The sequence below is a fragment of the Vicia villosa genome, unplaced genomic scaffold (assembly GCF_029867415.1).
Source record: "Vicia villosa cultivar HV-30 ecotype Madison, WI unplaced genomic scaffold, Vvil1.0 ctg.001374F_1_1, whole genome shotgun sequence".
NCBI lineage: Eukaryota > Viridiplantae > Streptophyta > Magnoliopsida > Fabales > Fabaceae > Vicia > Vicia villosa.
Window position 1 is genome coordinate 428,613 of NW_026705596.1, and position 18,116 is coordinate 446,728.

General features: G+C 33.1%; 1 protein-coding gene and 1 pseudogene across 1 annotated transcript; one reads left to right on the forward strand and one right to left on the reverse strand.

The window, feature by feature from the left end:
• Positions 1-785: 785 nt before the first annotated feature.
• Positions 786-8,411, forward strand: LOC131634866 (dehydrodolichyl diphosphate synthase 2-like). Its single transcript, XM_058905492.1, has 3 exons — positions 786-1,293; positions 7,650-7,717; positions 7,830-8,411. The coding sequence occupies exons 1-3, from the start codon at positions 838-840 to the stop codon at positions 8,272-8,274; spliced, it is 969 nt and encodes a 322-aa protein (XP_058761475.1). The 5' UTR covers positions 786-837; the 3' UTR covers positions 8,275-8,411.
• A 1,621-nt stretch (positions 8,412-10,032) lies between these two features.
• LOC131634879 (uncharacterized) lies at positions 10,033-12,607 on the reverse strand (annotated as a pseudogene).
• Positions 12,608-18,116: the final 5,509 nt, after the last annotated feature.

Sequence of the window (18,116 nt, forward strand, 5' to 3'; positions counted from 1 at the left end):
TCCCACATGGCATATAATATTTCATCACGCCCCGCCTCTCTATCGCTGCGCGCAACTGCTCCTCAGCATTAAAGTCTGCAACCTCATGTCACAACACGTTGAGCTCATAGTCAACTCTACTACAATGATTTGAAAATAGTGTTAGTCAAGAGTTTTTGGAAGTAACGACCAATCACTCCCAAAAGCTGCCAAATTCATGTTGTCACTGCCCCCATAAGGGTACCTCGCAGGAAATACCCAGGGTGGCTGAAATTGCAACAGATTTGCAATTTCGTTCTGGTCTAATTTATACTCACGATCAAAAATTTAAAATGTTGCATGTCCTACATTTTTATGGCTCAGAGGGTGAGTGAGTGTTATAGTGAAAGGAACTCAGAAACTCAAGGGTGAATCTCTCATAGGTAAGGTGTCTAAGTGATACAACGTGGCTCCAACCTATCCTGCCTAGCATTTTTTTTTGAATAGACAATGGAATTATTTTAGAGCATAAGGGGTGCTCACCCGAAAGTACAACGGAAAAACTTCTACCGCTCAAAACAAGATAGCGGGAGAATATTCCAAGAGTAAAAGTTACAACAAGATTTGCGCCTATAAACACTGTCGTATAGTTTGAGTTGAGATACAAAATGTTGCATGATCATGTTTGCAATGATTTTAATAATATATTTTGCCGTTGAAAAGGTGCTGTCAAGTTTAGAGAATAGAATAATTTATAAGCAAGCCATCATGTTTATAAATAAAGAAATCAACCTAGCCTCTGGCATAACGTTTCATTATTCATTTGTTTTCCAAGTTCACCAAATTAATTACAAAACCCATTTTCCACAATCAAATACAATGCTTTCTCTGAAGCTCCCAACTATTTCACAAAAAAACACTCTAATAACTCACCCACCAAAAACAACAACAACAAAAACCAACCATGCTTCTTCTTTTTCTTCTTCTCATTACCATTATTCACGTTTCCAATCACACCTATTCTCCTCTCAACCCATGATAATTACCAAACATGGCTCGATAGCTTCTGTTCCAAGCATTCCAAACGCGGAGCTTGAGGACGAAGTGGAAGAGGAGCAGATGCCGGAGGAACTGAGGGAGGAGATGATGCCGAAGCATGTGGCGGTCATTATGGACGGGAACAGAAGGTGGGCGAAAATGAGAGGGCTGCCGTCATCTGAGGGGCACGTAGCTTGCGTGCAGTCGCTAAAAAGGGTGGTGAAATTGTGTTTAACATGGCGAATCAAGGTTCTCACTGTTTTCATGTTTTCAACTGAAAATTGGCGTCGCTCCAAGGTAAATTATAATTTCATTTTGTAATATAATTATTTCATCCCATTTTAAAAAAAGTTTAGTTAAATTTCATTGTCTTTTGTTTCATGAGTTTTATGATACAGAGAATATATCATTCTAGTTAGTATGAATATAAGTATTTAAAATTTTCAGTTTGACTTGATAAAAATACTTTATTATTGAACGATGATGTAAAATTAATTTTTGCTGAAATTACGTGATCATGTGAAAAAAAAATTTAGGAATGATTTTGATGTTGGTTTTCTTAAAAATACTATTCTTTTGATTTCCGTGTAGAGAATATTTAGATTGTACTAAAATAAAATATTTGAAAGTGTTAAGTTATGAGAACTTATTTAAGAAAACCTTTTCATGATACCATAAAAAAAGTTTTGATGGTTATCTCCTTCACGAAAATAATTCAAATAGTTTTGATATGTTCTTTTATTTTTCATTAAAAATTATTTTTTTTATCTATTTTTTAATTATTTGTAATTTATATTTTTTATCTCTAAAGGTCCACAAAAGTTTACTGTTTTCGTTTTCATTTTTTTATATTAAAAATTGATTAGATGTCTATTTTTTATGAAAAATAACCTGTATTCTTTTGATTTTTCACAAAAAAATATTATTTAATAATTTGTCGTTTTCACAATTGATATATTATTTAAAAATAAACACAATCAATTTAAATATTATAGTATTTTGGATTGAACTTTAGTCTCGACAGAGTAGCTTCATGGTTCAACTGGGATTTGCATAATACAGTTGAAGTAACATGTAATAGTTGAAGTTGTTTATGTATTTTATTATGTAGTGGTTATGCACGTCATGTATGAGTGTTATTATCATACATGACATACATGTGCTAGTTGTCTATAAATAGGCTGCTCTCTCATACATGACATCATGTGCTAGTTGTCTATAAATAGGTTGCTCTCTCAGATTGTGGAGAAATGTCGGTTGTTATTCTATTTTGCTTGTAATCATTAACTCTTAATGAGAAAGTGAATGAATAACCGTTATAACCAAATTTGTTTTCTTCTCTCTTATCTTACTTCTTGAGTTGAACCATTTTTCTTGTGTTTATTCAAGAAACTCTCTCTTTGTCACAAAATTGCTTTATTCTTAAAGGCGATTATCACAACAAAATGGTGCGTTAGCATGGATCAAGATGCCATCAATGGAGTCTGAGATCGAGAAATTCACCAGATTAAACGATTTCGGATTGTGGCGCTTAAAGATGCGAGCCCTTCTTGTTTGACAGGATTTGTTAGAAGCGTTGAAAGGATTGGAAAACGTAGGTGTTCCCTAACAGATAAGAAGAAGACTACGATGATCGAGAAAGCTCATTATCCCATCATATTGAGCTTTGGTGATAAGGTTCTCCTATAGGTCTCAAAGGAGAAAATTGCAGCAAGTGTGTGGCTAAAACTTGAAGGTCTTTGCATGACAAAGTCCTTGGTAAATCGTCTATACTTGAAGCAAGCTATGTATTCATTCAAGATGAGTGAAGACAGTTTTGACTGAGCAACTAGATATGTTTAATAAATTGATTCTTGATCTTGAGAATAAGGATAATGGGAATACATCCATTTTACAAGATGATTATGAATCATATGATGTTCTTGTAGTTTCAAGCAGCAACTCTAGCATGGAGTGGATTATGGATTCAGGTGTACTTGGAACATGACTCCAAACAAAGACGTGTTTGAGGAATTATGTGATCATGATAAGAGATCATTGCTGCTGGGAAACAACAAGGCTTTCAAAATTGTAGGTATTGAATCAGGGAGATTCAAGCTTCATGATGAGTCAATAAAGTTGTGGAATGGTGTTTGGTATGTACCTGATCTAAAGAGAAATTTGATTTCTCTTGGCCAATTCGAAAAGAAAGTATATGTTTTCAGAGGAGAGTAAGGTATCCTAAAAGTTAAAAAGGGGTCGAAAGAAGTCTTGAGAGGCGTGAAATATCAAGGCTTGTATAACCTTAAGGTTGAGGTTGTAAATGGATCAGCAGATTTTGCATCCGCAAAGCCTATATTGAAGACAGAGCTATGGCACATGAGATTGGGCTATGTTAGTCAAAGAGATCTAGTCGAATTGGGGAAACATATTCTGCTAGGTGGTGACAATGTTGAAAAATTGGAGTTTCTATGAACCCTATGTATTTGAAAAACTTGCAGAGTGAAGTTCAATAAATGCAAACAAAGAATACATGGATCTCTTGATTAGATTCATGCTGATCTTTGGGGGTCCGCAAGAAGTCCTTCACACACTCAGGCGCAAAATATTTCTTAACCCTAGTTGATGACTATTCACGGAAATTATGGGTATTCACTCCAAAAACTAAGGATGAAACTTTTGAAAATTTCAAGAGTTGGAAGACTTTGGTCGGAAAAAAAACTGGTAGGAAGGTCAAGAGATTGAGGATCGACAATGGCCTTGAGTTCTCCAATGCAGCCTTTGACAGTTATTGTGCTATGTTTGGTATTGCTAGGCACAAGACTGTAGCAAGTACTCCTCAACAAAATAACATTGATGAAAGCTTCAATCATACTATCTTGGAAACGGTAAAATGCATGTTAGTTAGTGTTGGATTGAAGAAAGTGTTTTAGGCTGAAGTTATTGTTATTGCATCATATATGATAATTAGGTGTCCTTCAAGTGCTTTGGGAATAAAGACACCTAAAGAAGTTTGGTCAGGTTATCCATTAAATCTCGAGAAACTTAGAGTATTTGGCTGTGTAGCATATGCTCACATTAGGCAAGACAAAGTCGAACCTAGAGCTTTGAGATGTATGTTCCTTGGGTATCCTGAGGGAGTTAAAGCATATAGGTTGTGGTTTCTAGACCCAGGTCACAGGAGGTGTATCACAAGTCATGATGTAGTTTTCAATGAATCTGAGATGGCGTTCAAGAAAACTGATGATGTTGGTCGAAATGAAAATATCTCTAAAGAAGAGCAAGAAAGGGAAGAGTTTCCTATTGAGGCGGAGCATATTGATGCTGAATTGCATAACCCAAATGAAATTGAAGAAGTAGCACAAGGTGCTGATGAAGATGAGGAGACTGATAATAATTATCTGTTAGAAAGAGACATGACAAGAAGAGTCATTAGACCACCTTAAAGACTTGATTATGCAGATCTCATAACATTTGCCTTAATCTGTGCTAATGAGGTTCTTGATGAAGAACCTAGAGATTATAAGGAAGTTATGAGGAGTCGATGTAAGAAGGAATGGTTGAAAGACATGGATGATGAGATGAAATGTATTCATGACAAAAACACATGGAAGTTGATTGAGAAACCTGCAAATGCCAATTTAGTCAATTGTAAATGGATTTTAAAAGTAAAGCAAAGGGTTGAAAGTGATATGTCCAAGATATTCAAGTCAAGAATGGTTGCAAGGGGCTTTATTCATAAGGAATGAGTGGATTTTAATGATGCATTCTCTCATAATTTGAAACACATATCCATTAGAATGCTTTTAACTATGATGGCTAGATTCGACCTAAAACTTGAGCTGATGGGTGTCAAGACTAGGGATGACAAGCAGACCCGCACCCGCGGGGCCCACCCGCACGCGAACCTGAGTCAACGGGTGAAAATCCGAGTTGACTGGATTTGGGTTTGGGTTCGGGTGTGGGTTTGAGTAGCGTGAAACCCGCACCCAAAACCCGAAATCACACCCGCTTATATATATATATATATATATATATATATATATATATATATATATATATATATATATATATATATATTTAAATATATTATAATATATATTATAATATATTTATATATATATATATATATATATATATATATATATATATTATATATATATTTAAATATATATATATATATATATATATATAAATATATATAATATATATAAATAATATATATATATATATATATATATATATATATATATATATATATAATATTGTGGAAAGTTATAGAAAAATTGTAGGAAAAATATTTTTTTTTATGTATTTTGCTGCGGGTTCGGGTTTGGGTGAAAAAACCTGAACCCAACGGGTGTGGGCGTGGGTGTTATTTTGCCACCTGAATAACATTTGGGTTTGGGTTCGGATTCGGGTGTCAATTTCGGGTGTGGGTTTGGGTAGTGTGAAACCCGCACCCGACTTGACCTGTTGTCATCCCTAGTCAAGACTGATTTTCTATATAGTGATATTGACAAAACAATTGTGATGAAGCAACTTGAAGGGTATGAAATAAATGGTAAGGAGGATTATGTGTGCAAGTTGAATAGGTCGCTATATGGCCAAAAATAATCTCCTAGGCAATGGAACAACAAATTCGACAAGTTCATGGCACGCATAGGTTTCACAAGGAGCAACTTCGATCATTGTGATTATTTGAGGTTCTCACCTGAAAATTCACTTGTAATCCTATTGCTCTATGTGGATGACATCCTCATAGCAAGCAACCTCGTCGAAGAAGTAATGAGGGTGAAGAATAAACTTAACCAAGAATTCAAAATGAATGACCTTGGATTTGTAACCAAGATTTTTGGTATAGACATCAAGAGAGATAGAAAGTACTTGAAATTATGTTTATCTCAAGATTCATATCTATGGAAGATTCTAGAAAGGCTTGTTATGTGCTTACAACCTGTCATAACGCCACCAACTCAGCAATTCAAGCTAAGTATAACTCAAAGTCCTAGTATTGATGTTGAAAGAGTCTATATGAATAACATACCATATGCTAACATAGTAGGTTCTTTGATGTATGATATGGTCTGTATCAGGCCAGACATAGCATATGCAGTGATCCTTGTAAGCAGGTACATAGCCAACCTTGGAAAAGGCATACTGGTAAAATTAAAATGGATCCTAATATGCATATAGGGATCTCTGAGAAGAGTCCTAGTATATGGTGGAACCAAAGGTGATGATAACAAAGTTGAAATAGAAGGATTTGTTAACTCTGACTATGTAGAATATATGGATACCAGAAAAACTATTTTTGGATATGTTTTCACTATGTTTAGTACATCAATCAGTTGGAAAGTGATGATTTAGAAGGTTGTAGTCTTATCAACCACTGAAGTTGAATATACTTCCCTCACTGAAGCTGTAAAAGAAGCCTTCTGGCTAGAAGAGTTTACTAAGGAACTGAAATATTAAGGTCAAGCAATCACCGCTAAATGTGATAGTCAAAATGTGATACATCTAGCAAAAATTCAACCTATCATGAAAGAACCAAGCACATTGATGTTTAGATACATTTTGTATGGGAGAGAATCAAAAGGGGAGAAGTCAAAGTGGTGAAGGTTTCGACTAATCACGATGCTGCTGATATGATCACTAAGTCATTTACAAGAAACAAGTTCTTCCACTGTATGCAGTTGATAAAGCTCCACAATGATAACTAGTTTGTTCCCTTGATGTTGTGGAGATTGTTCCATGAGGGAGATTTGTAGTATTTTGGATCAAATTCTAGTCTTGACATGAATAGCTATATGGTTTGACTGGGATGTTCATGTCATACTCGAAGTATGTTCTAGCATGTAATAGACAAAGTTGTTTATGTATTTTATCATCTAGTAGTTTTGCATTTCATGTGTGAGTGTTATCATCATACATGACATACATATATTAGTAGTTTACAAATAGGCTGCTCTCTCAGGTTGTTGAGATGGGTTGGTTTTTATTATGTTTTGCTTGTAATCATTATCTCCTAATGAGAAAGTGAATGAATAAGCGTTATAATCAACTATATTTTTTCTCTCTTCTCTCACTTTGTGAATTGAATCGTTTTTCTTGTGTTTGTTCAAGAAAATCTCTCTTTCTCATAAAATTGGTTTTTTCTTGAAGGCGATTTTCAAAACAAATACAATTTGAGAATGACTAAAATTATATGTATTAAAAATAAAGAAAGTAATTTCTTTAATAAAAAAACTAAAATTGTAATTTTATAAAAAAAATAATAGTCGAAAAACAAACCTATATTAATATTTGTATAGGGTATTATTAAAGATATGGTGTACTCCCTCCTTCCCAAAATATAAGAGAAAAAATGCATTTTTCTTATCCCAAAATATAAGAGAAAAAATCATCTTTCATTTCTTTCAAAGTAAAATTAAATGCAAATTGCATTTAACTTACATTTTCTCTCATCATTTCTATAACCAACAACCAATTAGAACTTTTTTTACATCTTCCAAAACACTTTATTTCAAGAACATCATAAGTCAAATGATTGTGTTTTTACTTTTTTTAATAAACTTGGTTTTTTTCTGTTATAATTTGGGACGGAGGGAGTACTTAGGAACATGGCATGTTATAATGATGGTTTATCTAAGTTTTGATTGGTGATGGTGCAGGAGGAGGTTGAATTCATTTTTAGCCTCCTTGAAAGAGTAGCACATTCTGAAATTGAAGGAATCATGAGGTACTAAACTCTTACTTGAGATATTAAATATAACGTCTTTGCACTCTAAATATTTATCTCTTAGTTATATTTTCCATTTTGTAATTAACAGTTAATTTATTTCTTATAATAGAGAAGGAATTAAACTATCTATGATTGGAGATTCGTCAAAACTTCCTAGAACTTTGCAGAGAATGATAACTACTTTTGAGGAGAGTACAAAGGATAATTCGAGATTCCAACTTATAGTGGCAATTAACTATGGTGGGAAATATGACATACTCCAAGCATGTAAAAGTGTAGTCAAGAAAGTGCAAGATAACCTTATTCATTTAGAAGACATTAATGAACGCATAATTGAAAAAGAATTAGAAACTAAGTGTACTGAGTTTCCTTGTCCAGATCTAATGATCCGAACTAGCGGAGAACTTAGAATTAGTAATTTCTTATTATGGCAATTGGCATACACAGAACTTTACTTTACTCCACAATTTTGGCCAGATTTTGGAAAAGATGAATTTTTAGAGGCCTTAAGATCATTTCAACAAAGACAAAGACGTTTTGGGGGACGACATTAATCAATCTTCAATTATGGTAATTTTCAGATTATAAATTATTGTGTGAGGGCTTTCTAATTGCGGTGTTGTTTTTTATATTTAATTTCTTTCTTGTTGGAACTGTGATCCCTTTTATTTAAGGCTTTGTATGTTTTTTAACATATATAATTGTTGGATCAATGTATTTATAATACAAAATTTAACTTTTATTTGATTGTTAATGTATTAATTTTAAATAGATTTTTTGTCTTCAAGTTTTAGAAAATTAAGTTTTGATCATCTTCTTTTGATTTATTCAAGAAATGCAATGCTCAGTCCAATTTAAAAGCAGCAGGCAAAGGCGGAGGTGTAGAGTGGACGCATGTTCGTAAGAGAAGGAACCACTGCAACATTTTAACTATATGACAATGCGGAAAAAATATTGTAAATTCTACAAAAAGCATTGCCTTTATTCAGACCGTGTCAAACCAAGGTGTTGCGCTAGCCTTTAGGAACGATTTTTAACCCAACGACAACGCCTTATTCAAAACCGTTGTTGTAGTTTTCCTTAGAGAACAATCTCAAACAACAACGGTTAGACTACGTTTTCAAATAAAAAACAATAACATTTTTTCGTTTTTTAAGAGAGGGACTATTTTATGGAATATAGCAGAGGAGTTTAGCCATAGTAGATTTTAAACAGTTCTGATATATGCTTATTTTATTTTCTTCTACAAAAGCTACAACAACGCTTTCTATACTAAAACATTTTATAATCGTTGCAAGAAATGATGTAATATCATTTTATTTAATAAATATGATAATATCATCATTTAAAAAAATTTATATAATAATATTGAAATACTAATTTTAAAATGATCTTACAATTTAAAAAAAATGCATAACAAAATTCTTTTATATATATATATATATATATATATATATATATATATACATAGAGAGAGAGAGAGAGAGAGAGAGGGCATATCATATGAGAATGTCTTTTTTATATGAGAATGTGAGAATGAATCTGAACCGTTAGATTTTAAAATAAATTGTGGAGATTATGTGTGAATATTTTTTATCTCTCCTCCATTATTAAAATAAATGATGTAGGAGAGAGAAAAAAAAGATTCACACATAATCTCCACCATTTATTTTAAAATCTAACGGTTCAGATTCATTCTCACATTCTCATATATAAAAAGCATTCTCATATGATATGCCCTAGGGCATATCATATGAGAATGCCATCTTTATATGAGAATGTGAGAATGAATCTGAACAATTGGATTTTAAAATAAATGGTGGAGATTATGGGTCTCTCTCTCTCTCTCTCTCTCTCTCTCTCTCTATATATATATATATATATATATATATATATATATATATATATATATATATATATATATATATATATATATATATATATATATATATATATATATATATATGTGTATGTATGTATGTATGTATGTATGTATGTATGTATGTATGTATGTATGTATGTATGTATGTATGTATGTATGTATGTATGTATGTATGTATGTGTGTATGTGTGTGTGAATCATTGATTCCCAATCAATAAAATATCTTCAAATTACATATTGTAATTATTGATTCACAATCAACAAAACATCTTCAAATTACATATCCTAATGTTAATCATCCTAAATTTTTTAATCATATGTGTTTTGCAGGGGCGGATCCAAACATTATATATTGGTGGGACTAAACATGAAAGAAACTACAAACTAAATCATATTGAAAATAAAAAATTATATTGTTTAATGCAATACATTACAATAAAAATCGTCTACCATCCATTTCTTGAAAATGAGCTAAAATAACATCATTGTTAATTGTTCCAATAACACCTCTTCACAAACTTCATAGCTGAAAAAACATGCTCCACACTTGCAGTTGCTACCGACAAGACTAAAGCTAACTTCAAAAACTTGGAAACCATATCAAATGTGTTGCACTTATATGCTTCCACAAGTTTTGCATAAAGAGCTTAAATTCCTTTTAACTTTGTAAATTTTTTGTCACAACGAACATTTCTAACATAATTTTGAAGTTGATTTCGCACCACCAATTTCGGCACATCTACAAAATCATTTGGATAAAGATCAACTATTCTTAATAATTTTTTCACATCAAAAGCTGCAAATGATGATGAAGGACTCAAACATGAAACATATTGTAAAAGTTCAGTATTCTCTTTATCAAACCTAGTATTGAGTTCATGCAACTGCAAATCCAAAACATTAAACAAATAACCGTGCTTATAATGATGCAAATTAAAAACACTATAAGTTATAGCATGTCGTCTAGGTTTCTTCCCTTGCACATACGGTGCATCCATATCAGGTACATCAATATCATGCTTATTGCAAATTTCCATAACCTTAGATATATGTTTTTCTCATCTATCATTCCTCATTTCTTGTAATTCTTGTTTGGTAACATTGACAAGTGACAAAGCATTAAAAGATTTTAATCACGCTTTTGTAACGCTATACTCAGATCATTTGTAAATCCTAAAATCTCAGTCATCATATATAACATGAAGTTAAAATCAAAGGATTGACGCACATCTAACAAAAGCATAGTTTCACCATATTTTTCAAATGACGTATCATTCCCAACTTCATCAAATACTTCAATGATGGCATCATACAAAGTCATCAAACTAGTGAGAGTTCTAAAGTGGGAACTCCAACGAGTTTCACGTGCTCTAGAAATAGATGATTCTTTATTTAATTCACTTGTTTGTCTCGTAGCAATTCATGTCTCTTGATAGAAGATCGTATGAAATTAACAAGCATATTTACCTCACCAGAAAAACCACTAACATCTTCATAAGTCTTAGCACATGCAACAAGTGCAATTGAAGTTGATGGGCGAAGCAATGCACACAATAACCATATGGATTCTTATTTTGGATTAAAGTTCTGAAACCACCAAACTTACCTCTCATATTGCTAGCTCTGTCATACCCTTGCTCCATAATTCTAGATAAACTAAAGACATTAATAGACAATAACTTCTCACGTGCCTCCTTAAGTGACTTATCACTTGTTTCTTTAACACTTACAATGCCAAGAAACCTTTCATTTACCAAATCTTCACTATTAACATAGTGAATAACAACGACCATTTGTTCTTTACCAGTAATATCACTAGATACATCAATCAAAACATAAAACACATCATCAGCAATATCACATATAATTTTTTGAGTTATTTCACATGCACAAGCAGCGGCAAGATCCTTTTGAATCTTAGGGGAAGTCATAAGGTTCTTTCTTGAAGCACAATCTATTACACTAGCTATCTCTGGGTTACTTTCCTTTAGAGTGTCCACCAAATCAAAAAATGGCCCCTTAAATAAAGAGTAAAGGGACTCACCATTCCCTCTAAATGGCATGCCACACCTCAAGATAAACTTAGTAGCTATAAGGGATGTGTTTACACGAACACGATATTCAACATTCATTTGCTTAGTTTGATTAACAAAACGCGACCTTAATATTTTAGTTTGGGTTCATGAGAGCATAACTCATATGCACACAATCAACATAAATATTAGAAGAAGTAGCATGATTAGCCAATCTTTGAGCATTCTTCCAATCACCAAAATCGTCTCCCACAAATTGATCCCCCCCATATTTAGAGACATTTTTAAACAAAAAATATTGCAAACAAAATGCTAGATCCTTATATTCACTATAATCAATCCAATCATACAAATCAAACCAATTTTTGCAAAATCGACGTCTTTGTTTATCTTGAATAGACCAATGGGTAAACAAAATTGTGAGGAGGTTGATGAAGACCTATTTTTAAATAAGCTTTTCTCTAAAAATTAGCTGAAGAAGTAACTTTGTCTCTAAAAATTAGTTGAGTTTCCGATGCTCTAGATTAGCTGAAGAAGTAACTTTGTCTCTAAAAATTATCGGAAACCATTTATGATAAATTGAGAAAATTGTATTATTTTAACGAATCGGGGTTTTAGGGTTCAACTTAAAAAGAACAAAAAATAAAGGAAAATTAAAATACTCACTTTACCTTAGATTTTCAATCACCCATAAATAGATGTATCCAAGTCAAATAGAAAAATTGAAGGAAAAAGTGAGAGATTAACAATGAGAGGGAAAGTGAAATGTTAGTGATGTTTGAAAGGGGGAATGAAATGGATTAGTGGCATTGGTTACTGTAATATACTGTGTGTGTTTGTGTGTGTGTGTGTGAGAGAGAGAGAGAGAGAGAGAGAGAGAGAATTAATAATTTCTTTTTACTTTTACAGCTTAATCTCTCTCCTTTCTATAACGTATATATTACTATGTACTTCAACATAACCACCTTTCATTTCTCACATGCATTACCCAAATTAAGAAAACTTTTTATAAATAGAAGAATACATTAAAAACCTGGAAATAAATAGAACAACCCTTCCATAAAACTAAAAATGTGAAAAAATAGTCTAAATGATTCAACAACATAACCTGTTTGCCTCCAATATTGTTACAGACCAACACTCCTAAAATTTTGAAGTTGGTAAGGTGAAGTTCCAGCTATGATTTTATATCTCACTTTATTTCATCAAATTTGAAATTGTATAACATACCAGACTCTGAAGATTCAGCTTCTAAAGAAGTCAACTTCTGAAGATCAAAGTCTAGAGAAGGTCATCATCTGAAGATTAAAACCTGAATATCCTATACAATTTTTAAGTCAACCTCTAAAGACTCGGAGTCTGAAGGATCAAAATTTAAGACTCAGACTCTGAAGGATCAAAAACTAAAGACAATCAAAGCTCAAGAACCAAGGAGTTTATGACAAGTTGCTATCAGACTCTAAGGTCAATTTGTCTTTTTCGGATCACGTGGAGACTTAACATGAATTTGTAGATGCCTGAAGAATTGCAACCAATAATTCTTTTTGTAGCAAAGGAGTTTCAAATGACATTACAACGATATTAACCATATTAGGAAGCTTTGCAACTGATTTGATATTACTTCTCTCAAAGACTCACTTGTGCAAGAAGATCTCTCCAACGTCTCTTTGTTGATTCTCTATAAATGGAGCTGGTGACTTGGAGAGAACATAACACGTCACCTTGACAAATAAAGAGAAGTTACTCTGTCAAAACAAAGAGCACAAGTTTAACTTAGGATTTCTTAACTCTTGTTTGACTATGTTGTATTCTGTCTATACCTCTTATTGTATATCAAGTGTATTTTATCACATTCTCTTAACTTTTGTTATTAAGTCATAATTCTCTTGCTTGTATGCATGAGCATTTGGAATTCTCTTGCTTGTATGCTTGAGCATTTGAAAGTCTCTTGCTTGTATGCTTGAGCATTGGAAGTCTAGTACTTATGTGCTTGAGCATTGAAGTTCCTTACTTGTGTATTTGGGCAATCGGAAGTCTCTTGCTTGTATGCTTGAGAGATTTGTAATCAGATTTGGTCATAATGGAAATCTCTTAGAAGTGCAAGGGGACAGGACTACTCTTGATTTATAAGAGGAACCAAGATAATTGCTTGTGCGTTTTCTTGTTCTCTTCTTTATTTCTGATCAACTTTATTCTGCGGCTAATCATCAGACTCTGACTCAGATTTTATCCTTGTGATCAGAATCTGATAAGAGCTTTTTAAGAGAAAAGGAAGAAAAAGTTAACATAATTCAACACCCCTTCTTGTGTTTTTGTCACCTTCAAAGTGAACTGAGATTCCAAATCTAAACACTAATTATACTAATCAGCAACACAAATAATACGATATCTAGGCTATGTTATTCTCCACTTAAAGTTTTAACCACTCACTAGTCAACTCCACCATTTTTCACTACATATAGCTAATACATAAGACTAGAGAAAAAAAACTCAAAAATTGAACAAAGCATCAAAAGTTTAGTTGTCTTTGCAAGAACAGTACCTTCTATCATTAATCAAACCAACCAAAAACTGGAACAAATCAAGAGATATAATAAAAACAAACTATAAACTCTCAAAAGCCTCAGTTTAACAATTAATCACAAACAAGTATCCAAAGCAACCCATTAATAGACTCGCACGGGAAAATAGATTTTCTTCTTTTCTAACAATTTGCCAACTCCCAAAACTAAGTACAATTTCCTATTTAAAAAATGGTTTAGTTTTTTCAATGAATACAGTTTAGTAGGGGTTTCACAATAAACTCACAACTCATGGTCTACTAGGCGCTTAGAGAAGATTAAAATCATATTTTAGTTCAGCCATTAGTGTGAAAGATTAGCATCATATATACAGAAAGGGGTACAAATTAAAGATTACCTAGATAAAAAAGATAAACAAGTTGAACTAAGAAGTGATGAGACCAACTTGAGAAAGACCAAGAGTGACCGTCATGAGGGAATATGACGTAAGAGGGACCAAGAGTGAGTGCTAGTGTGAGCTTTGTTAACCCTCGTTCGCAAGTGACCGTCGCGTTATTTGTTAACCTTTGTTCTCGAGCGACCAGTTAGTAAACACAAATCATACACGGTGATGAATCTTACACGGGAGTTCCAATCGATAAGGAGAAATCGTACTCATGGGAGGGAATTGTGTGTATAATGAGAAGAAAAGGTTATGGTTCTAATTGATTATCTTGAAGAAAGAAAGGGTTAGGGTTTGTGAGGCATTGTTCTGATTGTTTAGCTTGAAGGAGAAAACTTGTAAAATTTTGTTCTGAAGAAGAAGAGTCATGCGAATTGTTTAGCTTGGAGGGAAGATTTTTGTTTTAGCGCTCAACTTTTGGAACGGGGCAGTGAAATTTGGTTTTAGCGCTCAAGAAGTTTTGGAAAGGGAACGAATGAAATAAGAATTAAAAAGTCCTATGTTCGATTCTACCAACCTAATTTTTTTCATATAATAAATATTGGATTAAACATACAAAGCCCCCCTGTAATATTAAGGGGGTTTGTTTTTAGCCCCTGATAATTTAAAAAAAAAAAATCTCCCTCGCGATTTCCAGATTCCCTCATATACACCCATGATTGCCACATTGCAGAAAAGATTCTCTCTGACTGCCAATGTGGCAGTCTACGTGATATTTTTTTATTTTTAATTATTTTTTTAACATACATGTGAAATTTTTATATTTTTTTAATTTCATTAAATTCTTTTATTTTTTATTTTTTTCATTAATTTTATTTTTCATTTTTATTCATAAACGAATTATTTATTTAATTTTTTTATTTTAAAGCAAAATTTATTTCAATATGTAATGGGCTTTTGGCCCATCTAGTCTCAACTTGTTTCTAATATCCAATATAGGTGTGTGCTATATAAAGACTAAACCTTTCTCTACAAAATTCGATGTGGGACATCAGTGAAATAGATGAAACTTTGCTACAACCTGTCATTGAGGCTCTACAACCTACCTCCCAAGAGCACTATATTTAAACATAAACAATAATCAGAGGCATTTATTTTTGGTAATGGAAACTATAGTTGATTAAAATGCTACATCTTTTTCCATGGATTATTAGACTAAATTGCCAATTTAGTTCTTGAAGTAAGGCATTTGTTTTTGATAATGGCAACTATAGTTGATTAAAATGCTACATCTTTTTCCATGGATTATTATAGTAAACTACCAATTTAGTTCTTGAAGTATAAAATAGTCCATAATAATCCATAATGTTCTAAATTTGTAAGGAATATATACCCCCACCACTATAAAATTATTATAGTAAACTACCAATCCGCTGCTAATAAAGACCATTCTCTTTATGATTTACTAGAGCACTTTTCAACCGTTGCATAAAATTTGTAAGGAATATATACCCCCACCACTATAAAATTTAACATTCGTTGCCTATTACTCTATACGAGAATGGAATTTTTACCACCTTAAAATTAGGCATTTCCATAGGGTAAAAATGTTGTAGTGAACTTGATGAAGGGTAAGGCATCGAACAATGTGGGAGGTTCGAGGCGAAGGGTATATGAGGACAAAAGGGTGAGTACAACCTTCTTTTTTACGTCAATACCAGATGAATATGGAGGTAAGGAGATACATGAAGAATTGATGGGATATAAGGACATTGATGAAATAGTGATTCCAACCGAGATATCCTGGGAAAGAGATATTGATTTGGATTCAGTGGGCTCAATCCATTTGGTGATTCCAACCGAGAAGAACTCCTCTAAAATTCAGTGGGCTAAATCTATTTGGATTCTTGACATTCCCCCCATTTAAGTCCCTTCTGGTGTGGAGGCTTATGCGCAACAAACTACCCATATATGATCAATTGCAACTAAGAGGAATGAGCATCCCTTCCATGTGTTATATTTGCAAGAATTGTACTAAAACTACATTTCATTTATTTTTTGGTTGTGTGTTGGCTAGGAAGCTTTGGAATTGGCTTGACTCCCTAATTGGGCCAATAATTCCTTTTCATAACTTGGATGATCTTAGTTTTTTTTGTGACGAACTCAAATCTCAATGTTCCATTATTATCAAATCTGCCATTATTCATCTGTTGAATGGAATTTGGGCTGCTAGGAATGCTAGCAAATTTCAAGACAAAAATTTGCAATTTAATTTGGTATGCAACCTTATTTTTGTGTAGGCTTCTTTTTTTGGCTCAAATACTCGCCTCTCTTTCAAAAGTGATTTAGGTGCTTTCTCAACAATTAAAGCCTTCAATGCTCCTATCAACCCTCTAGAGCTCCTTCTATCAAGGAGGTTATTTGGTCTCCTCTAAACCGTACAGTAGTTAGATCAAGTGTAATGTGGATGGCGCTTATGCTAAAAATCCTTCTTCTGGTGGTTGTGGTGGGATTTTCAGAGATAGTAGTTGTCTCTTCCTTTTGGCCTTTGTCGAGCCTCTTTCTACCAACAACTTTGTGATTAATGAATTTTGTGCAGCTATTCGTAATACTGAAATTGCTAAGGAGCATGGTTGGCATAATTTATGGCTTGAGTCGAACTCCCTCACTATTGTGAAGGCTTTTTCTTATGCTTGCTCGGCTTTAGTTCCCTGGAAGCTTAGATCTAGGTGGCTAGAATGTCACATGACCATTTTGAAAATGTCTTTTTTCATCTCACATTTACTAGGGAGAAAATAGTTGTGCGGATTTTTTTGCTAATATTGGACGCACATCTAATGCCTTCACTATTTTGAACTCTTTACCGTTAGAAGTTATACATGATTATGTTAAAAGAAGGCTAAATTTATCTTTCTTTATTTTAGATTTGTTACTTTTTGAGATGGTCTTGAGCTAGTCCTCTCTCATTTTTGTGTAGAATTCTTCTTTTTGAAATATATTACCTTTATTAAAAAATATAATAATAAAAGGGGGAAATTTGAATTTGTACCAGAGAATTTGTATTCAAATCTTGTGCAGTCTTTATTATGAAATCCATCCATTCCACTATGGATGCAGTTGCTTGGTTATTGAAAATCTTGAATAAAATATGTTAGGAAAATTGCACAGATATGAAAATCATTGAAAAGACTTCGAAGAAAGTTTTCCGATTTGAGAAGGAGGAAAAGAAGGACATGATTTGTACATATCAAAAATACTTAGGTCGATATATGAACTCGGAAACTGAGATTAGTAGCTATAGCAAGGAAGTCGGCTTATAGTATTCAATCGAGTAGGTCAGAGCGTTGTCCCTACTCGGGGCATTGACCAAGTCAGAGGGAGCAACAAATCACCATCTCGGTCGTCGACTATCTCTAGTCGACTGCAACGGTTACATATGTGAAGAGGCGTCTGGGCTGTTATACAGGACGTTATGCACCATAAAGATGACAATAGAGGTTACGATTGCTGCCATAATTAGGGGTCTCCAAGAGTCACTTCATTATGGTTTCAGGTCATCATTTCAGAGGTATGAATA

Excerpts from the sequence above, each read along its gene's own strand:
- LOC131634866 (XM_058905492.1), top strand. The coding sequence starts at position 838 with ATGCTTTCTCTGAAGCTCCCAACTATTTCACAAAAAAACACTCTAATA. Across the intron at positions 1,294-7,649 it reads AAAATTGGCGTCGCTCCAAG|GAGGAGGTTGAATTCATTTT; the intron begins GTAAATTATAAT and ends GTGATGGTGCAG. Across the intron at positions 7,718-7,829 it reads GAAATTGAAGGAATCATGAG|AGAAGGAATTAAACTATCTA; the intron begins GTACTAAACTCT and ends TTCTTATAATAG.